This window comes from Bombus fervidus, chromosome 18, assembly GCF_041682495.2.
Source record: "Bombus fervidus isolate BK054 chromosome 18, iyBomFerv1, whole genome shotgun sequence".
Classification (NCBI taxonomy): domain Eukaryota; kingdom Metazoa; phylum Arthropoda; class Insecta; order Hymenoptera; family Apidae; genus Bombus; species Bombus fervidus.
In genome coordinates, this window is record NC_091534.1 from 6,391,818 (window position 1) to 6,414,622 (window position 22,805).

General features: G+C 35.1%; 1 protein-coding gene across 2 annotated transcripts in view; it reads right to left on the bottom strand.

Annotated features, from left to right (window-relative positions):
* LOC139996527 (uncharacterized) overlaps positions 1–22,805 on the bottom strand; it is a 102,328-nt gene that overhangs the window by 72,073 nt on the left and 7,450 nt on the right. The window contains exon 2 of one of the 2 annotated variants that reach the window (XM_072020883.2): positions 470–575. The exons of the other annotated variant lie outside the window; for it this stretch is intronic. Within the exon in view, the coding sequence (XP_071876984.1) occupies positions 470–511 (42 nt within the window). The 5' untranslated portion in view covers positions 512–575. The remainder of the gene's footprint in view (positions 1–469; positions 576–22,805) is intronic. 2 annotated transcript variants of the gene reach the window in all.

The window sequence follows — 22,805 nt, forward strand, 5'->3', positions numbered from 1 at the left end:
AATTGGTTGTAGATGTCGCTGCTGGGGTCTAATTTACTTCTAATTATTGTATCATCGAAGAAAAATATCGGATACTGGCACCGGGATTCGAACCTGGGTCCCTAACGTTCGTAACCTAAGGTGCTAACCACTGCGCTATCGTCATACGGTTTTAGTTAATGTCTAGTGGCGATATTTGTTGTCGAGTGCCGCCACATATTCTAAAAATGTTGAAACGAACTACAGTCCATTTCTCAACTTGTGCCTAATCAATCTTATTAATTTGTCATCGATATCGTTTCAAGATTCCACTTTGAATATTCGTAGAGTCGTTTAAATATTGCCAACCTAATAGTAATAGAGTCATTTGTAAAAGGCGAAGAGATCAGCAAAGATGCACAAGCTATTGATTACAATTTTTATGCTAGTTTTAATACACATAACCGAGTTTATCGAAGAAATAGTTCGCGAGAAGAGGAAATATTCCTACCTGCAACAATTCCAAACGCGAGGAGGCCTGCGGTGCTGCCATCGTAGCTTAAACGACGATCGTTCTGCGACCACTCGACGGGTGATCCGTTTTTGTTTTTTTTTTTCTGAAACCAATAGAAAATATATGATATATAACATGGAAAAATATGACCAAATATGAGTTACGTTTAATAATAAAATTTCTGGACGAGACGCGAAACTTAGATAAACCGTGTTTCGCTTAAGCGAAAATTGACATTTTACCGACCGATAGCCGATTAATCGGTGTTTTTCGCCGACGCTTACCGAACGATAGCCTATTAATCGGCTTTTTGTTGGTAAAGTGTTAATTATCTTACTGTGTTTTAGATAACATTCGAATTACGTGAATATTTGTTGGATTTTCGGCCAGCAAGATGCATTGCACCAGAACAATAATAATAGAAATAATAGCAATGATGATAAAATAATTGTATTTTGAAATGAAATAGTCATTGAAACATATATTCGTTTTGTATTGATGTTGAGGGATAATAATGTATTAATTTTGAGATAATGAAAAAATTAACTGAAATAGTGAACTATTTTCTTTTTAAACTAAAACCACGCTATTTAATACGAAGAATGTCACAGTACAAAAATCGTTTTCGGTAATAAGCAACATCTTTTATTGTATTTAGAAACTTTTCTTTATCTTTCTATTATCTATCAAAGCTGAAGATTATTATCAAAAAATTGTAAAAGAAAAAGAAGATTTCTAACGATACAGTTCTCGAATTAATTAATAACCCACTTCAAATTTCCAATTTGAAATTTCCATCGGTTTTCCAATTTACATTTTTTAATCATTGCGTCCATCTCCCAGCAAATTGACTACATTTTCGAGTAATTTTTTTACCGACCATGTTGATCTCAGAACATTATTTATTATAACATTCCTGTGTCACAAAGCATAGATAGAAAAGACACTTTAGGCTTTTTAGACTGAACACTTTAGGTTGAAGAGCAATTAATTAAACATAATTAAGTTTCATTTAATTTTTTTCTTAATTTTATTTAAAATTTTGTGCAATTTTACGACACTTTATTTTGCAGAAAATAATTCACATAAAATAAGATGCGACGTATTATCTCGTACTATGTCCACGACAGTTCGTTCTATCTTGTTCTCGTAACGTACAGAAAAACGTACGTAGAAAAGAAATTGCACAACGACGAGTGACCTTTGCGTTGCATTTGTGAACAATCTACGTAGCGTGAAAATTTCCTCAATAAAATCTTCAGTCAATTGAAAACGTTCTGATCGAGCAACGTATGTTTGGAAAAAGAAAAGCGCGGTGGCGTTTTTTAAAAGCAATAGAAAAAAGCAAAATTATCAGCGGACTCTGTTTTACGTTTTAAGGATACCGGTACCTGAACGTTCACTATAATTATTAGTTCGGATACAGTTCGTTGCATCCGGGTGCACGCAAATCCGGACGCAGCAGACTCACGCGATCGGACGCCTCTTTTGTTTAAATTTATTGTTGTGTCTCGGTGGTTGCAGCGTGTTTCGTGTGCAAATACAAAGTAAAAACGAAATGGGGAAAAGTGAACGCGGTATTTGTCGTTTAAAAGTAAGAGAAAACTGAGCTTTTACTTAGAATTTACTTACTTTTTATTTACTTTTACTTAGCTTTACTTACTTAGAATTCAATTTTCCGAGTGAATTTGTCAATTCTTTTTTTTTTTTTCTTATTATTATCAGTAAGTATGTTTAGTATTTAATAAATACCTGGTATTTATTTTTTAACGAGTTGTTGCTGAGTTAAATATTTCCTTTTCGTTCACAATTTTTAATAATTGCGATATCTTTAATATTGGAAGATTTTAATAATTGAGATAAGCAGGAGAAAAGTTTGCAACGATTCCCTCGCCTACATTTTTCGTGATGCAATTTTACAGATTCAAGTTTGTAAATTGTTTGGTTTTTACGTAACACGGTATATTTCACGGACTATTTTTGTAATATATGCGATTTATTCCCCGCCGTGTTATTATACTTGTTGTAATAGTAGCTAGATTCCCATGGCAAATAACAATGCTCCTACTCCTAACTCAAACCTGCCATGAATAAAAATTACACGACAGACATTTGTTCCAAGACAGTAAAACGGAAACAGATATTAACAGGCAGAATCACGAACACTTTGCTTGAAAGCGAACGATTTTCGAAGTATCTTCCGAGGTATCGACTACTCTTTCGGCACGATCGAAGCTCTGAACACGTGCTGTTTTATTAATGTAACACGTGTTCAAAATCATTTTATTAACGTGATTCTTAAAATGTAATACTCTTCTGCTTATTTATGGAACCTTTCGAAACGCGAACACAGTATATATTGGGCTGGCAACTAAGTGATTGCGGATTTTGTCATTACCACCTAATGACTTAGTTGCCAATAAGAGAACATAAGGAAACAAAACAACAGCAACGATAGGAAGCAAATCGTGATATTGTCCATGTTCAGAAATACGAACACGAGGAGAAAACGCAGTCAGTCAGCTGGAAACTTGCGATTAGCATACGAGCACCTGACGGATCTTCAAGCTCGTTCTTCTCGAAAACGAAGCCTCGAACGGAAAAACGTCGTTCTTCCTCTTTGATCTACTTTTGCACGTAGAAACAACAGCCGATCGCTTGCATCATGATTTCACAGATAATTTGCAAAAATATATGAAGTATCGAGAATATTGGACTTTGTCAATACCACCTAATGACAAAATCTGCAATCACTTAGTTGTCAATATCACTTTGTATAATATATATTGTACCAGTACATTGTACTGTAAAATACATGTTATACAATTTATTGTAAATTGCTAATTATTGTATAATGCTAAACATTTTGTTCTTAGTTATTGTACTTTGTTATTGGTATAATATATACCATACAAAGTAATAATGTATAATATACATTGTACAAATACATTGTACTGTGCAATACATGTTATACAATTCATTGTAAATTGCTAATTATAGTATAATGTTGAACAATTTGTCCTTAGCTATTGTACTTTGTTATTTGTATAATATATACTATACAAAGTAATAATGTATAATATGATATGTATTATATGTTTCACTTTGTATAATATACATTGTACAAATATATTGTACTGTACAATACATATTATACAATTCTTTGTAAATTGCTAATTATAGTATAATGCTGAACAATTTGTCCTTAGTTATTGTACTTTGTTATTTGTACAATATATACTATACAAAGCAATAACATATAATATAATATGTATTATATATATTGCGCAAGTACATTGTACTGTACAATACATGTCATACAATTTATTGAAAATTGCTAATTATTGTATAATGCTAAACATTTTGTTCTTAGTTATTGTACTTTGTTATTTGTATAATATATACTATACAAAGTAATAATATAATATGTATGTATAATATGTATAATATACTATGTATTATATGTTTCACTTTGTATAATATACATTGTACAAATATATTGTACTGTGCAATACATATTATACAATTCCTTGTAAATTGCTAATTATGGTATAATACTAAACAATTTGTTCTTAGTTATTGTACCTTGTTATTTGTATAATATATACTATACAAAATGAGAATATATAATATAATATGTATTATATATATCACTTTGTGTAAAATACATTGTACTGTACAATACATTTTATACAATTTACTGTAAATTGCTAATTATTGTATAATGCTAAATATTTTTTTCTTAGTTATTGTATTTTGTTATTTGTATAATATATACTATACAAAATAAGAGTATATAATATAATATGTATTATCTATATCACTTTGTGTAAAATACATTGTACAAATACATTGTACTGTACAATACATATTATGTTATGAAATTTATTGTGTATTATACAATATTATTCTATACATATGTATATATATATTTGTCAAACTGTAGAGAAAAGTCCTTTTATATATATATATATATATACACAATGTTCACTTGTACAGTACAAAGTTATTAGATGTCATTGAGAAAATCACTTAGTTGCCAACGCAATACATCTGACGAAGAAAACGATATGTGGACTCCATTGATTCGATTATATTCAGAAAAATACATGTCTCGGTAAATATTTGCTGTCCGATAACACCAACTTACGTGTATTTTAATCAAGCTACTCGAACATATCGATCCTAAGCAGTCGTGGCTGCAGTATTTAACAGATATTCCGTGCTAGTTCCGGGGTCAAGTACTCGAATGACCGTGGACGAAGGAAGCACGAAAACGATCGCACGAGGAAACGTAATTGCGGTGAAGCTGTATGCGCCCACTCGTCCCACCCACCACTGAACAGATCTTTCGATCTTCATTCGGAGTAGAGAGAGAGGGAGTGGCGGAGAGAGAGAGGGGGAGAAAGAGAGAGAGAGAGAGAGAGAGAGAAGGTTCACTTCGATACTGGCGATCCACCTTCAACTCACGTTCCTCTTCTTTCGAGTATAGAACTTTTGCGAATTACATTTGGTAATGGACACGCGTTCTTCGCGAGCAAATGGAGGATCACTCGGTTCAACGAGTTTCTGGTTACTCAGATGTTTAATACATAGCTTCGAGACTGATTCTTGATTTCGGTAAACTAAGAGGTCGCCTAGAGGATTAGCCAGGGTAAGATCTAAATTTATCATTAATTTCATGAATTTAATTGATTCGATGCTCAGCATCTATATTGTTATAATTTATTGTTAATTTATTTGCAGATTATGTCGTGTACAAGAAACAAATAGTTTTCTACTTTTACTCTTTTTCCCAGTTAATTTAACGCTACTGGATAATTATCTATTTTAATGTCGTAGAATCTGGTGAATATTAGAATTATAGAAACGTTGGAAATGAGCAATTTTTGTTATTTTTTAGGCAAATTTTATATATATTTCTGCAGTAGTAAGATATAACACTAGACACTTTAATAGTAACAAGTTTAATGTAGTAAAATAATATAGTGTCTTGCTTCTCTTGAAAATACTTCTGCAGTAGTAAGATATAACATTAGACACTTTAATTGTAACAAGTTTAATATAATAAAATAATATAGTGTCTTACTTCTCTTGAAGATATGTCTGCAGTATTAAGATATAATATTAGACACTTTAATAGTAACAAGTTTAATGTAGTAGAATAATATAGTGTCTTGCTTCTCTTGAAAATATTTCTGCAGTAGTAAGATATAACATTAGACACTTTAATTGTAACAAGTTTAATATAATAAAATAATATAGTGTCTTACTTCTCTTGGAAATATTTTATATACATTTGGATGATTTCTCACGTAAAACGTGTTTTACATGTACAAACTTATTTTTTTTCCTTCACTGTATATTTTTCTACTTTAGCTACCTTTAGCTTTGATCTCTTTTGCCAAGTTTTACGCTTTAATCCTAACTTCTACTCTATATTTGTTTATGTGATATATAATATAATATAAATAAGATAATATTTGAGACATTATCTCGTTACTTGGTATTTCTTCTTCCACTTTTATTCTACAATTCTACCAAATACGAAGACACTCAAGTATCTCTAAATTACTTTTTTAACAGACATTGTATGACAAATTTGTTTTATATCTATAATTCATGCTGTATTGCTTGTACTTTGATACAGTAACATGTGCACTATTTTACCTCAGTTTATTTTTCCTTGTTGCTGCCTATTACCAAAATATAATTTAAGAAGGCCGAAGTGTCTAAAATTATATCTTACTGTTGCAGACATATCTTCAAGAGAAGGAAAACAGTATATTATTTTATTATATTAAACTTCTCACTATTAAAGTGTCTAATGTTATATCTTACCACTACAGAAATATTTTCAAGAGAAGGAAAACAGTATATTATTTTACTACATTAAACTTATTATTATTAAACTGTCTAATGTTATATATTACTACTGCAGAAATATTTCCAAGAGAAGCAAGACACTATATTATTTTATTATATTAAACTTGTTATTATTAAAGTGTCTAATATTATATCTTACTACTACAGAAATATTTTCAAGAGAAGTAAGACATTATATTATTTTATTATATTAAATTTGTTAGTATTAAATGTATCTAATGTTATATCTTACTACTGCAGACATATCTTCAAGAGAAGCAAGACACTATATTATTTTATTATATTAAACTTGTTATTATTAAAGTGTCTAATGTTATATATTACTACTGCAGAAATATTTCCAAGAGAAGGAAAACAGTATATTATTTTACTACATTAAAATTATTATTATTAAACTGTCTAATGTTATATCTTACTACTGCAGACATATCTTCAAGAGAAGGAAAACAGTATATTATTTTATTATATTAAACTTCTCACTATTAAAGTGTCTAATGTTATATCTCACTACTACAGAAATATTTTCAAGAGAAGGAAAACAGTATATTATTTTACTACATTAAAATTATTATTATTAAACTGTCTAATGTTATATATTACTACTGCAGAAATATTTCCAAGAGAAGCAAGACACTATATTATTTTATTATATTAAACTTGTTATTATTAAAGTGTCTAATATTATATCTCACTACTACAGAAATATTTTCAAGAGAAGGAAAACAGTATATTATTTTACTACATTAAAATTGTTATTATTAAACTGTCTAATGTTATATCTTACTACTGCAGAAATATTTTCAAGAGAAGCAAGACACTATATTATTTTATTATATTAAACCTGTTTTATATCTATGATTTCTCCTCTATTCTTTGTACTTTAACATAGCAACGTGTAACCCATTTTGTCCAATTTTATTTATCATTGCATGGTTCTTAATCAATGAAATGTCTATTATTCTATGTTATCGTATATTACATTATACATTAATGTCTAACTGTACAAATCATCGTTACAGAAATATTTGCAAGAGGAAGGTACCATAATGTTACAATGAAACATTGTTACGAATTATAACCCAATTACATTTACTCTTCGTATGCTCTTATCATTCCCACCATGCTTTTCAATCGTTGTATCAGCGTAATCGAATGAACGCGGAAATTGCTTGATCATCACAGCCACGGAAATCAAATATAATTACTTTTGATAATCGATAATCAAATACGCAAATAAATCAATTATTAATTGCGTAACAACGTATAACAGTGCCAACAACTGTGGTTACTGTACTTACGTTAATACGTGTGCCACGTTTCACCACCATAAAATCACAATTTCGTAATTGTGATATATTTCGAAATGATTACGTAATTGCAAACGAATTCCGACGATAGTCAGACCGCGACAGGAACATTACGTTTCTATTTCTACTACAACGTTGTTTGACAAATTACAAGTTTTAAGAGTTTCATGATTATTACACAATGACGAACAGAAGAAAGTTTGACGGTTAAAGAGTACGAGAGAAGATGATAATTTTACAAAATCAAATTATAGCCGACGTTCAAACGATACAATTAATAAATATAATATAACATTGTCTTGGCAACTAAGTGATTGCGGATTTTGCCATTAGGTGGCAATGGCAAGATCCGCAACCACTTAGTTGCCAACCGAATATGCTGCAAATCACGCGATTGTTATCAACATGATACAAAATTGTTTGCACGTTTTTGAAATGTTTCGCTTTTATAAAGTAGCGATATAAACAGTTCTTTTCTGCATAAAAAATATTTCATAAAAATTACTGCCACTCATAGTGTGCCAATCCGTAAACTGTCTTTTTATCTGTCACTGTAGACTTCATAATTATGACATAAAATTTACTATCGTAATTGCATTGAAACAGTGACAGGATCTGCTTTATTTATTGTCTGCAGCTTTTTCCTTAATTTATTTCAATTTGCACATATTTAACTGATTTATTTATACGTATATGTACCTGCATATGTATTGGGTTGGCAACTAAGTGATTGCGGATTTTGTCGATACCAGCCAATGGCAAAATCCGCAATCACTTAGTTTCCGAGCCAATGTTTCAGTCTGTTCGTTTAACATACGACTTATCCGATCAGCTCTAAGCATTTCTACGTTTCTCGCGCGTTTAGAAAGATTTTGGCGCGTTTTTTGCACAATTTTAAGCAAGTTAAAATTATCAATGAATTTATCGAAAATTGTATGCAACATGTTCGATGATCAATTTGGATGTTACAGCAGATATATATATATGTAGAATTCTTTGATAAAGCTACTTGATGTCTGAAAAGGAATTTAAGACGTTTATTATAGACTTCCTGTAGAATATAAAATATAAATTTATCGATTTTGTTAATATTAAAACGTTCGATGAAATAGCATACGAAGCTTCTAATATCGACGATAACTTAAGGTTTCCAATCAAAGGTTAATGATCAGACGCGCGCGCACACTTCCACCGAGATGAAAGACAGCCATTTTTAACGCATGATGTGAAAACAAGGCCATGCGGGCTGTATATTCTGTGTGAATACTTTGTGCCGCTTTCAAGCGTTAAATCCACCTCTCTTGAAATAGAATTCGTCCCAAAAGATCCTTCTTACTCGCTCCTTGCCTGGCGATATTAACTGAATTCGTTTTACGTCGCCGGTTTCTTGAAATCCGGTCCAAGTAAGCGGAATATCACGAATATCCTATCTGATTTCAACATTTTTGACAGGCCAGTTCCTGGTGTACTACATACGTGAAATATGGCGTGAAGCTTTTGAAATTTTCTTGCTATTTGTAGCGCGCAGCTATGAAAGCAGAGTTAAAACGAGATAAACACTGTCACTTAAAAAAAAAAAAAAAAAAAACCAATGGAATTTCAATTATATTCTTAGCAACAACTAAGTTGAATTCAGCTGAAAATACATACCGCCGATTTAAACGGAAATCATCAGTGAAACCTACTTAACCAGTTAGCTGCTTCTGACGAGTATACTCGTCACGAAGAAATGGCAATATTTTGCGTTACAACGAGACCTGGCAATAATCAAATTTCACAATAAAATTGTCCTATCGTCACAACTTAATTTTATATCAAAACTCTGTGTTTGACGAGTATACTCGTCACGAAGAAATGGCAATATTTTGTGTTACGACGAGACCTGGCAATAATCAAATTTCACAATAAAATAGTCCTTTCGTCACAACTTAATTTTATATCAAAACTCTGTGTTTGACGAATATACTCGTCACGGAGAAATGGCAATATTTTGTGTTACGACGAGACCTGGCAATAATCAAATTTCACAATAAAATAGTCCTTTCGTCAGAACTTAATTTTATATCAAAACTCTGTGTTTGACGAATATACTCGTCACGGAGAAATGGCAATATTTTGCGTTACGACGAGACCTGGCAATAATCAAATTTCACAATAAAATAGTCCTATCGTCACAACTTAATTTTATATCAAAACTCTGTGTGTTTGACGAGTATACTCGTCACGGAGAAATGGCAACATTTTGCATTACGACGAGAATCGTAATGTCAGGAATCAAATTTCAAATAAAACAGTCGTTTTCTTCCAACTGAATTCTATATTATGACAGCCATGCATACTCTGTGTTTGACGAGTATACTCGTCACGCGTAAAAAGCAGTTACCATTTGCTGTTTAAATTGCAGTTTACCAATTGCAGTAAATTGCAGCAATGAAATTCAAAAATAAAACAGTCATTTCGTTACAAGTTAATTCTACCTTACGGCAGCCACACGCACTCCGTGTGTTTGACGAGTATACTCGTCATCACTTACTTTCTCCCACACATTTTAGCTGCACACTTTTAAAAAACAGATTGCAACAGCCAACTAGTAAAAAGCTTCGTACCAAAAATGGCGATCGAGGAGTTTTTCACTGATGACCATTTCTAATTCAACACGAAAATAGATCGATCGATCGATCGATCGATCGGTGGATCCGCGCGGTGCATTTGCTCGGCTCGGCGAAGAAGGGCAAATCGGCGCCTTTATATTCGAATTAACGTGCACAGCCTTGACGATGCTCTCTGCAGGAAATTATATCGACGCGATGTGGTTTGTCGTCGCAATAGTGTTTTTAGGCCAGTAGCTATCGTGACTCACGTCTCATGACGTAATGCGGATGGTCTTTTATGGTTAAGAATCGAGCGACACCGACTTCATCGTCGTTCGTTTTCGATATATTCGTCGAACGATGGAAACTCGTTCGTGTCATCGCTGGCTGCAATTAGAAGCCTCCTTAGCTCGTTTAGGGAGAAAGCAGCGGCGAGTACGTCTCGTCCATCGACCACCATATACACGTACGTATCATTCTCCGATCTCCGCTCGTTATCATCGTCGAAGGTCTACGTCGAACCGTGTCATTAGGTTGACGAAAGCAGCAGAGTTCTGCTGAGATATTTATTGGGTTGGAAACTAAGTGATTGCGGATTTTATCGTTAGCTGGTATTGACAAAATCCGCAATCACTTAGTTGCCACGCGTTTGCGATTCAAAGACTAAAAGCTAAGAAATAAATAAAGCACGAAGAAACTTTAACGCCATAAGAGCTTCATCGCGCAATAACCAGCTAACGAGCGATATTTCCATTTTACGGTTTTTGCAATTTAACCATTCTATGTCGAATAGGATGGCGGCTTGCAATTTGTAAAATTTGATTGTACAATTTTTTGATATTAATAACTCTGCACGTTTGGCTCGAAAAATTCCATTAATAGAATTAAAGGAATGTTAGAATGTGCGACTGGTTTCTTCGACACGCATCGGCAACACGCACGTGTTTCTCAGAAAATTTCAGTCGACTTTTGTGCGTGTTAATTATAATCACGTGTACAGTTCGTCGCAGAAATTCTGCCTATTTCAGATATTTCTGTTATTTCGTATATCATCTACTTAGAAAATGGAACTATCGCTTACAGAAGTTGATGCGATACGTTCAACTATACGGTGGTTTTGACGCACTATCTGTCCTCGGACATCTGAAGCATTTTTCATGTTCACCACCCTGTACATCTTTTAGATATTCGAATGCAAAGCAGAGAAATAGCGTTTGCGACAGTATGAGTTATTTTTAGTTAATTTGATTAAAAGTCAGAGGTCGTACAGTTGCTTCAAAGTTGCGTAACATCGCTAAAAAATTAGTTCTTATCGAGAGTTCGGTTAGCGAACGTCACACAACTACATTCTCTGTGACAACGCGCATTTTAGGGATTGGGTTTTGCAGGAATATCGTCGAATAGATTGCAACAGAGGCAGCTTTCTGGATTTTTTCCAGATTGATTGGTATTTCGTTTGCAGAGGTAGAAAATTCATTTTTCCTTTGCGAACAGAAAAACTCAATACCGAGGATGAAGCACAGGATGCGTTGTAAGGATATTTTAATAACAAATGGGAAAAATTCTACAGCGGTGGATGGAACAAAATTTCGGATAAAAAGTGTAGAATACTCGGAAGAAACGACCATAATTTGTAATTAATACGAATTTTCAGAATAATAATCGTTCGATCTACGTCTCTTTCATCTTATTTTCCCTATTGAGCGAATTAAGCGAAGATTCTTCGCTTATCGACATTTAAAATAATCGAATTCTATCGTTCGATCCTTCACCAGTTAGTTATTTTCGACGAATATACTCGTCAAAAAGAAATGGCAATATTTCGAGCTATGACGAGTATACTCGTCACGCGTAAAAATTGCTGCTGAAATTGCAATTTAATAATACTGCAATTAAAAAATAAGACAATCATTTCGTTACAACCTAATTCTATACTATAACTATATTATAACAGTCAAGTGCTCGACGAGTATACTCGTCATCGCTTATTTTCTGCCACGCTGTGGTACTTGACGAGTATACTCGCCTTCGCTTACTTTCTGCAGCACACTGTGGTACTTGACGAGTATACTCGCCATCGCTTACTTTCTGCAGCACAGTGTGGTACTTGACGAGTATACTCGTCATCGCTTACTTTCTGCAGCACACTGTGGTACTTGACGAGTATACTCGTCATCCCTTACTTTCTGTAACACACTGTGGTACTTGACGAGTATACTCGCCATCGCTTACTTTCTGCAGCACACTGTGGTACTTGACGAGTATACTCGTCATCGCTTACTTTCTGCCACACATTTTAGGTACACGTTTCCCAAATTTTTTAAAGAAATCGCAACAGCAAACTGATTATGGAAGCACATTAAGTATAAACGCACGTCAGAGTGCCAGAAACATTTACCGAATGTCCAGCTGGACAAATTGTAAAATTAAATAAAAAAAATAATTGACGAATTAAAAATTAAATGAAAAAAAATACGTCACAACAATTGCACCGAGCCGACCAATTTCATCGAAACTTCAAACCTGGCTCACTGAGCAAAATAGACGTAGGAATTCGCGCAACGATTTTAAATACTATACTGTCTTAAATTTTGATCATTTCATATCTACCACAACAGGTAAAGATCGATGATTTGCATACTGTCGCAAGGGTCCAGATTAAATTTAAATTCAAAGATTCCGAGGCGATTTCAGGTCGAACGAGTAGGTTGGAAATTTGGGCAACGTCGGCGTATAACGAGCGTAGGTTTACAGATTTTTTCTGTGCATCGTGGGAGGAAATTCGAAGGCGAAGATGAGAACACCGCAGCCTTTAAATCTAACCGTCTAAACCAGAACGTCTGCTGACCCAGGTATTCCACCATGTTCTACTCGTCTTATTGCCGGGATTATTTATAGTTTTACTAAAACTTACTTCGCTAGGATTACCATACGCTACTCCCATGAGTATGGTTAGGCCAGGTACACGACTTCATTTCTATAATTAAACGTGCGTGAACGCGAGGCCACTTGCGATGGAATTCGACCAGGCCGCTTACAGTCCAATTCTCAGGTGTGCTCGAGATATTAACGCGTCAGTGCAAAATGATCATTCGGAATACACCGGGCACGTGGTAGCTCGTTTCTAATTCGTCGTAGTCGATTTTAACCCGTCGATTCTAAAGATGATCGCGGCGTGCCAGTGCTTTCGTACGAGACACGTTCGAAAATCCAACGAGTCGAATCTCGACCGACTCCAGTTCGTTGATTTTTATGCCACGTATAGTACATTCTATTAGATTGGCAACTAATTTTTTTTTTTTATTTGCGTTTATTTTACAATCAATTCTCGTTAGAGAATTTCAAGCAAATTTATCTAACGTGGTACTGTGACATGATTAATAAGCGTTTATAGTATATGTTTGATTCTATTTGAATCTAGTGCTTAGGTCTGAGGTGTAATGTCTTCTTAGCCTGCGGATCTGCTCCGATGTGTCGAGTAGTCGAGTAATTAGAGGGTTTTGGTAATTGTTAACTCTTGTGCTGTGTCTATTGCTGAATTTGGATAATTCTTCTTTGACCGTGGGTATCTTGAGGTCGCCATGTATCGTTTCGTTGTTGACGTACCAAGGTGCATCTATTAGGGATCTTAAGGTTTTGAAGAATTTCTATGTTGGAGTTACTTGCTGTTCCCCATAGTTGGATTCCATAGGTCCAACTAAATGATTGCAGATTTTGTCAGTACCACCTAATGGCAAAATCCGCAGTCACTTAGTTGCCAGTAAGATGAATATAATAAGACTGCAACAGTATGCTGTGTATCTTCGTTGAAGTGTTCGATGAAGAAATGACCCGATGCGGAAACCTACCTTTGACATGAATATTTCCTATCGAATTCATCAAATTGTATAATTACACAGTTCCATAGCTTCCCTGGAATTTTCACGAAGATCCGACTTGACGCAGAAATCTACATTTATCATTCAGCAGCTCTTCCTATTCAGTTTATCGACCTCCATCCGCTTGAAATAATCCGTGAAACAAGCCAATGTCTAATTTGGAATCAAACCATAACATAATACTAAATTCTAACGTACACAGATTGAAACGAGACGTAACAATGAATATTTTCTGTGATTTAATCGATTTGACAAATAACCGAATATTGAACATGGCGTAAAATTATATTCAGACTCTGATCGTTCAAACTTTACCGATTATCGTGTTTGCTTAAAATAAGCAGAGACTTATTGGGTTGCCAACCCAATACACTTTTGGAAAACTGAAATTTCAGTATTTTTTATCATTTCTGTCTTTCTCTGTTATGCGATATCGCACAAGATTATGGAATTGACAAGGAACGTAAATACTTCACGATTGAAATTACAGTTTGAGGTGCTATGATGATTGTGATAGTAGTTAATTGTGGGTAGCCCGGTATATAGTTGTGGGTGATATAGTGCTACTGCTCGTGTGGAGGCCGAGATTAGGTTCTGCGCTTTTCTTCTAATTTAAATGCGTGGAAGAAAAATCGGACTCCGATCGCCGGGATTCGAACCCGAGTCCCTAACGTTCGTAGCCTAAGGCGCCAACCACTGCGCTGCAGTCGTTCAACTGTAGTTGGTGTCGTTCGGTAGTATTTGTTGTCAAGTGCCGCCACAAGTTGTAATTTCGTTACGACGATCGACATTTTTGCGATAACATGAAATTTGTAATTTTAGTATTTTGATATTGAAAAGAACTTCCTTTTGTTATATTTACGATATCATACAATTATACATAATTATATACGTAATTATACCTGTTTGAATTTATACATGTTCGACCTGTGTATTGGGTAGGCAACTAAGTGATTGCGGATTTTGCCATTAGGTGGTATCGACAAATCCGCAATCACTTAGTTGCCAAATTATTTTACAAAACACAGTGTGTATTGTACTATGAACGACGATTAACGTTAACCGGACGAGATTTCCAGACAGTAGCGACTAAAAACCATGACTTACAGTGTTCGACTTCTAACTAACGTCTTCAAACTAGATTCCCCCACTACTCCAAACGAAATAACCGAATACCTGCACTCTCCCCTCCACATGTCTCCTCCTATCGAGCCTTTCTCATCACTAGAAGTCATAGAAACTAGAAGTCAAAAAAGCATCAGGGCATTATCTGATAAGTAACAAAGCCATTAAGGAGCATCCCATAAAAGGGATTGCCATCATCACTTCCATTTTTAATGCAATTCTCCGCAGTCAATACTATCCCAAGCCCTGGAAAATATCATTGATTACTCTCATTCCCAAACCTGGAAAACCAATACACGAAACCAGCTCTTATCGTCCAATTAGTCTTCTGCCCACCTTGTCCAAACTGTTCGAGAAGATGCTAATGATACGACTCCTTCCACTCTTAGAGGATCTAAAAACACTGCCAGATCATCAATTCGGTTTCCGACAGCAACATTCCACGATAGAGCAAATTCATCGAATAACTCAGAAAATCACCCAAGACCTGGAAGAGAAAAAATATTGCACTGCGCTATTTCTAGACATTCAACAGGCATTCGACAAAGTATGGCACGAAGGACTATTGTTCAAACTGAAGAAAACCCTACCACACACCTACTACTCCATCCTAAAATCCTACCTAACCAATAGACAATTCATGGTAAAACACTTAGACGCTGTAACCTCAACATTTCCAATAGAAGCTGGCATACCCCAATGCAGTGTCCTGCTGTTCAACATCTACACTGCAGACTTACCAACTTCGACAGATATAACCACAGCGACGTTTGCTGACGATACAGCCTTATTAGCCTCGCACTCAGACCCGACAATTGCCTCCTCTACTCTCCAGCGAGGTCTCGACTCTATGGGAGAGTGGTTTCACAAATGGCGCTTCAAAGTCAATGAAAACAAATCTAGCCACATAACTTTCACGCTACGAAAACAAATTTGCTCACAGGTGACGATAAACAATATACCTATTCCAGATAAAGAGTCAGTCAGATATCTGGGCATGACTCTGGACAGAAGATTGACATGGGAACAAGATATCTTAGATGAAACCAAACAACTCAAAGGAAAATTTAAAAAATTCTACTGGCTCATCGGCCCAACTTAAGTTCCAACTTAAACACGCAAAGTAAAATTACATTTAATATACAGAGCCATATTAAAACCTGTTTGGACCTATGGAATCCAACTATGGGGGACAGCAAGTAATTCCAACATAGAAATTCTTCAACGATTCCAATCGAAAACCCTAAGATCCCTCATTTTTCTTTTTTCTTTTTTTTTTATTATCTATTTGTTTAAATTTTACAATTTGTCCAGAAGGACATTTGGTAAAATATTATCGCTTAAAGAATAAAAATATAGCATGTGGATGGTTACCCCCAGCGGGGTTCCATCTTCCAGGTTGTTTATTGTATTTCTATTGCGAGGTCTGCGGGATGCTTCCTCTTCAGTCTTCTTTCTATTTTGCTTTTATTTGTTTCAGCAACCAGCTGGTTTGGGTGTGCTGCAAGTCTTTCTTTGTACTTTTTTGCGTATCTAGCGATTTCCTCTTTGACTGTTGGAATTTTTAGATCTTTTCGTAGGTCTTCATTTCTGACGTACCATGGAGCGTTAACTATTGTCCTTAAAATTTTTGCTTGCTCTATTTCTATTTTGCTTATGTGACTCATTGTTGCCGTCCCCCATAGTGGGACTCCGTATGTCCAGATTGGTTTGATTATTGTTTTGTATATATTTAGTTTATTCGTTATGCTTAGTTTAGATTTTCTATTGATTAACCAGTACATCTGCTTCCTCTTTGCACTTATTCTGGTTATTATTGATTTTATATGGTGCTTCCATGTAAGGTGTGTGTCTAAATGTATTCCTAGATATTTGACTTGCTTTGTTTGTGCTATGTGGGCGCCGTTCAGTTGGATATCTGGTGTTTCTCCTTTTCTAAGTGTAAATGTTACGTGGTTGCACTTGCTGGTGTTCGCTTTTATTTGTTTGTTTTGCAGCCATTTTTCTATTTTTTTAATGTGTTCTTGTAGTAGTGCGGCGGCCGTTTCTGGATTTGCATGCCTCACTAGTATGGCCGTATCGTCCGCAAACGTCAGTGTTTTGCTGTTGACAGTTGTTGGTATATCTGCCGTGTATAGTGTGTATAATATTGGTCCTAAGACACTTCCTTGCGGTACTCCTGCCTTGATATCCTTAATTTCAGAGTATGCATCATTTATTTTTACTACAAAGGTTCTGTTGTTTAAGTAAGATTTGAGTAGTTTGTAGATTTGTTCTGGAAATTGCTTTTTGATTGTTTGAAGAAGCTTTTCATGGTTAACTTTGTCCATGTAAGGTGTGTGTCTAAATGTATTCCTAGATATTTGACTTGCTTTGTTTGTGGGCGTCGTTCAGTCGGATATCTGGTGTAAGATACCCCATAGATGCACCTTGGTACGTCACCAACGAAACAATACATCACGACTTCAAGATGCCCACGGTCAAAGAAGAATTATCCAAATTCAGCAATAGACACAGCACAAGAGTTAACAACCACCAAAACCCTCTAATTACTCGACTACTCGACGCGTCGGAGCAGATCCGCAGGCTAAAAAGACACTGCACCTTAGACCTAAGCACTAGATTCAAATAGAATCAAAGATACTATAAACGCTTATTAATCATGTCACAGTACCACGTCAGATAAATTTACTTAAAATTCCCTAACGAGAATTGATCGTAAAATAAACGCAAATAAAAAAAAAGTAGCGACTAAAAACCATGATTTACAGTGTTCGACTAGCGAAAGCACGTAGAACGTAAACGCAACAGCCGTGCTCCGCATGTACAATTAGCCACGCATTCGCACATGGCACGCACGTGTTTGCTCGAAGCGACCAGAAAACACTGTTGCTCGGTGCACACCAGCGTTAATCCTATTTTCCCGCCGCTAATTGATACGGTACCCTAATCGATTGCTAATCCAGTTCGCTTACTCCGACCATTGCCATGGAAATCTGTCCGATCTAACCACCAAAGGTATTCTAATTAACCGACGGAGAAGATTGCAGCTACGCGTATGTCACAGGTCAAATTCTACTAACTATGCGATAACTTAAAATTCCAAGCGCCTTATCACGTGTGACTCTCTAGCCGTTATCGAACCTAAGGTCATTGTCATTAGTGTCTAATTACCGCGGCCACTTGCCGATCTTGTAACATCCACACTTGTGTTAATAAACGCCACCTCGATTGTGTGGCAACGATGAATAAGATTCATTACACGCCCCTAACGCAAGTCTTAACGATAACCCGACATACTTTCAACGTGCCAATATAAAGTAAAATAAACTTTTATCTCTTCTTACTGAAATTTCCAGTCAAAATTTACACTAAATGTTTTACAGTAAGCAATCTTTTTATTTCGCACGACCAGTGTACACGTGAAACGCGTCGACACAAAGTTTCTCTTAAACGCATTTAACGCTTTACCGACCGCTAGCGATTCAACAGCATACGCACGTCCGACCGGCATCTCAGGCGCAGATTCCCCCTGGCGCCGGCTCTGTTTCGGTTTACAGTCTCCAATACCATTCTTTTCGTTCATCGCGAACGCTAAGTTTGTCAAATTAGTATAAAACTATGCCAGCAACTGACGCATCTGAACAAGGTAAACTAAACCTGAACAAACTAAATTATTGTTCAAATAATGAGGAAGATTGTCGGCGACAAAAGCCGATTAACAGGCTATCGGTGGGTAAGCGTTGAAGACAAAAAGCCGATTAATCGGCTATCGACCGGTAAGCGTTAGCGACAAAAAGCCGATTAATAGGCTATCGATCGGTAAAGTGTTAAACTGGCTAGTTTGACACTGAAAGTTTCCAGTCGTTGCAATTCGACGACAGAAGAAGAGTATAGGCAACTGCGATCGAACATGCCAGTGAACAAAGGAAAATTCGTGGAAAGTTTGTACGAAACGCGCTATGATGATGATCTAACGGTTGGTCGTTCGACACGTAACGCGTGCAATTACTTAGGAGCCGCGTCTCGAGATGGCTTGGTCAATCGAGGCAGCCAGCCTTCCTATCTTTCATCGTGGCTCGAGCACAAAGCAGACGTGTGGCAGACGCGATTCTCTTCGGTGGCGCGCGCCGGACGTAGCTCTCCGGTTCTTTTCAGCTGCGCCCCTCTCCCGTTCCTCTCGTGCTCGTCGCATCGTCTTTAATTAACCGCGATGCGATGCGATAGTTAGGCGGCTCGCTTTGTCCACTTCGGCGATTAAACGCGTGCGCGGACGCGCGACTATATCGCAGTATATCGCAGGTGCACTCTCGTCCGCGAGTATCGGCTCGTGCCACGAGTAACACGCTTTTCAGCGAACGACAGATGCCCCGGTCCACAAGTTCGGTCGTTACCATCGCTGGTTTATGAAATTCGGATGGAAGAATATTGACCCTTTGCCCTGGCAATTTCATTTCAATTTCGTTAGCAGCAGCTGCCAACGCTTTTACGTGTTTTATTTGAAATAAAAAATAAGACAATTTGAATAAGCAAAGGAAGAGAGAAATCCACTTAAATACCAGTTCTATTTACATTATTGTTGTATTTTCTAATTTTTAAGAGTACGATATTTCTTGAAACAATTTCCAGGATGCAATCCTGGTTTTATAAAACATTTCTAAGACTATTCTATTGTCTTACACAATTCAAGTTCTAAGACAATTGAAATAAATAAAGGAAGAAAGAAATCCACTTAAATACCAATTCTATTCACACTATTGTTGTATTTTCTAATTTTTAGGAGTATATATCTTGAAACAATTTCCAGGATGCAATCCTGCTTTTCTAGGACGTCTATTGATTTGCACATGAAAGACTCGACAAAGGAGCTTCTGAGATAAAAACTGATGTCGAGCCACATTCGGCATAGAGTGCAAAGTTAATAGATAAGTACAGCGACTTGTAAAAAATACAAGATTCATCAGAATGATGATTACAATTGGCAATGAAATAAAAATAAAATAAACAAGAATAAAGTAGTCGGTTAGTTTCCATCGAAATAACGTAGCGTAGACCAACGACCGCGTTACTTGTGGGATGAGCCGATGTATTTTCGACGCTTTCGAGTTATCGCAAATTAACGCGAACACGATGGCACCCGATTTAACGCTCCGCGTTATAGGAATTGCTCGCTGTATGGAGTTAGAAGGATCAAGCTGAAATAAAAAGTTTCTCTTAACCCACGGATGTGATTACGGGTCTTAAATGACCCACAGTCTTACTTTGCAGAGACACGTCTTCCAGACGTCGTTTATAATGGAATCTACGTGTGCAATTTACCATTCATTCCAAGTGTTTTTTTTTTTTTTTTTTTTTAATGATGTCTGATGATTACGCTGCTAAGAATCCCGTCAGTTTGCGTCTGACAACTCTCTAAAGTTATAGTAATGCGCTGTGTTGAGCCAAGCGAGACAAAGACGTATTTCTTGATGCAATGACGTATTTTATTTGCGTGCAAATTTTACACAGTCTTGTGCAATTACTATGGAGGAACTGATTGAAATGACGATTATATTTTTCCATATGTAAATCGACATATAAAAAAATAATGAAAGATCCCGAGTCTACGAATAAATTGATTTTCTCGTATAATTGCATCGTTTTCCTTATTCAACAGCTGCTCTTCTTGATGAAAAATTGAAGTAGATGTTTTTTCTGCAACGTGCAATGGCGAACTATGTATTTCCTCGGAGTAACACGACTCGAAAGCATCGTCTCAAATTTTTTGGCGAATATAAAGCAGTTATAGCTTTTTTCGAAACGTACAGTGGGAAAGATGTTTTTTTTTTTTGAGAGTGATGTTAGTTCGTTTGTTAATCCTGTTTTAGCAAAACATATTCGACGTTCAAACTACATTGTCGAATTTTTTCGATTCGATATCAGTGATATTTTTTGAACGACAGCTATTCGAAAATCGAATAGGTCTCGGGTGATGCAGTGTGACAGCCGAGATTCGTAAAACAAGCGCGACAATTGAGGGTTAATACAATGGAAACCGCCTTCATTGTTGTGTATTTTGTGTTCAATGTTGGCATGTTCGAGCGATTCGAATGTATGTTTTTTTTTTTTTTTATCACATTTTATAAATCTGTATAGATTTTTTAAATGTCTGTCATTTGTTACTGATAGATGAAATTGCAGATACATTATAATGTAGGTATAAAGAATGAACAGCTCTTCAGTCAAAATTTGGTAGGTATAATAAGAATATCAACGTCTTGATCGAATTCTGCTAATATAAAAAGGATTTACATTGCATTCTCATAGTGTAAAATTTTTGTAGTCATATGAAACCGCTACTGAATGGTACGAAATTTCAAAATTGGATCTAATTAATTAGTAGAATAATAAAGTAACAAATATACAAAATAGTCTGTCAATACCTTTTGTAGTCATATGAAACTACTACTAAATTATATGAAATTTACATATGTAATAAATATGCAGAATAACGTGCCAATACTACTTGTAGTCTTATGAAACTACAATGAAAATTGCATCTAATTAATTAGTAGAATAATAAGGTAATAAATATACAAAATAGTCTGTCAATACCGTTTGTAGTCATATGAAACTACTACTAAATTATATGAAACTTACATACGTAATAAATATGCAGAATAACGTGCCAATACTACTTGTAGTCATACGAAACTACAATGAAAATTGCATCTATTTAATTAATAGAACAATAAGGTAACAAATAGACACAATAGTCTGTCAATACCTTTTGTAGTCATATGAAACTACTACTAAATTACATGAAATTTATATACGTAATAAATATGCAGAATAACGTGCCAATACTACTTGTAGTCTTATGAAACTACAATGAAAATTGCATCTAATTAATTAGTAGAATAATAAGGTAATAAATATACAAAATAGTCCGTCAATACCTTTTGTAGTCATATGAAACTATTACTAAATTACATGAAATTTATATACGTAATAAATATGCAGAATAACGTGCCAATACTACTTGTAGTCTTATGAAACTACAATGAAAATTGCATCTAATTAATTAGTAGAATAATAAGGTAACAGATATACAAAATAGTCTGTCAATACCTTTTGTAGTCATATGAAACTACTACTAAAGTATATGAAATTTATATATGTAATAAATATGCAGAATAACGTGACAATACTTCTTGTAGTCCTATGAAACTACAATGAAAATTGCATCTAATTAATTAGTAAAATAATACGGTAATAAATATACAAAATAGCTTGCAAATACCTTTTGTAGTCTTATGAAACTACTACTAAATTACATGAAATTTACATATGTAATAAATATGCAGAATAACGTGACAATACTCCTCGTAGTCCTATGAAACCACAATGAAAATTGCATCTAATTAATTAGTAGAATAATAAGGTAATAAATATACAAAATAGTCTGTCAATACCGTTTGTAGTCATATGAAACTACTACTAAATTATATGAAACTTACATACGTAATAAATATGCAGAATAACGTGCCAATACTCCTCGTAGTCA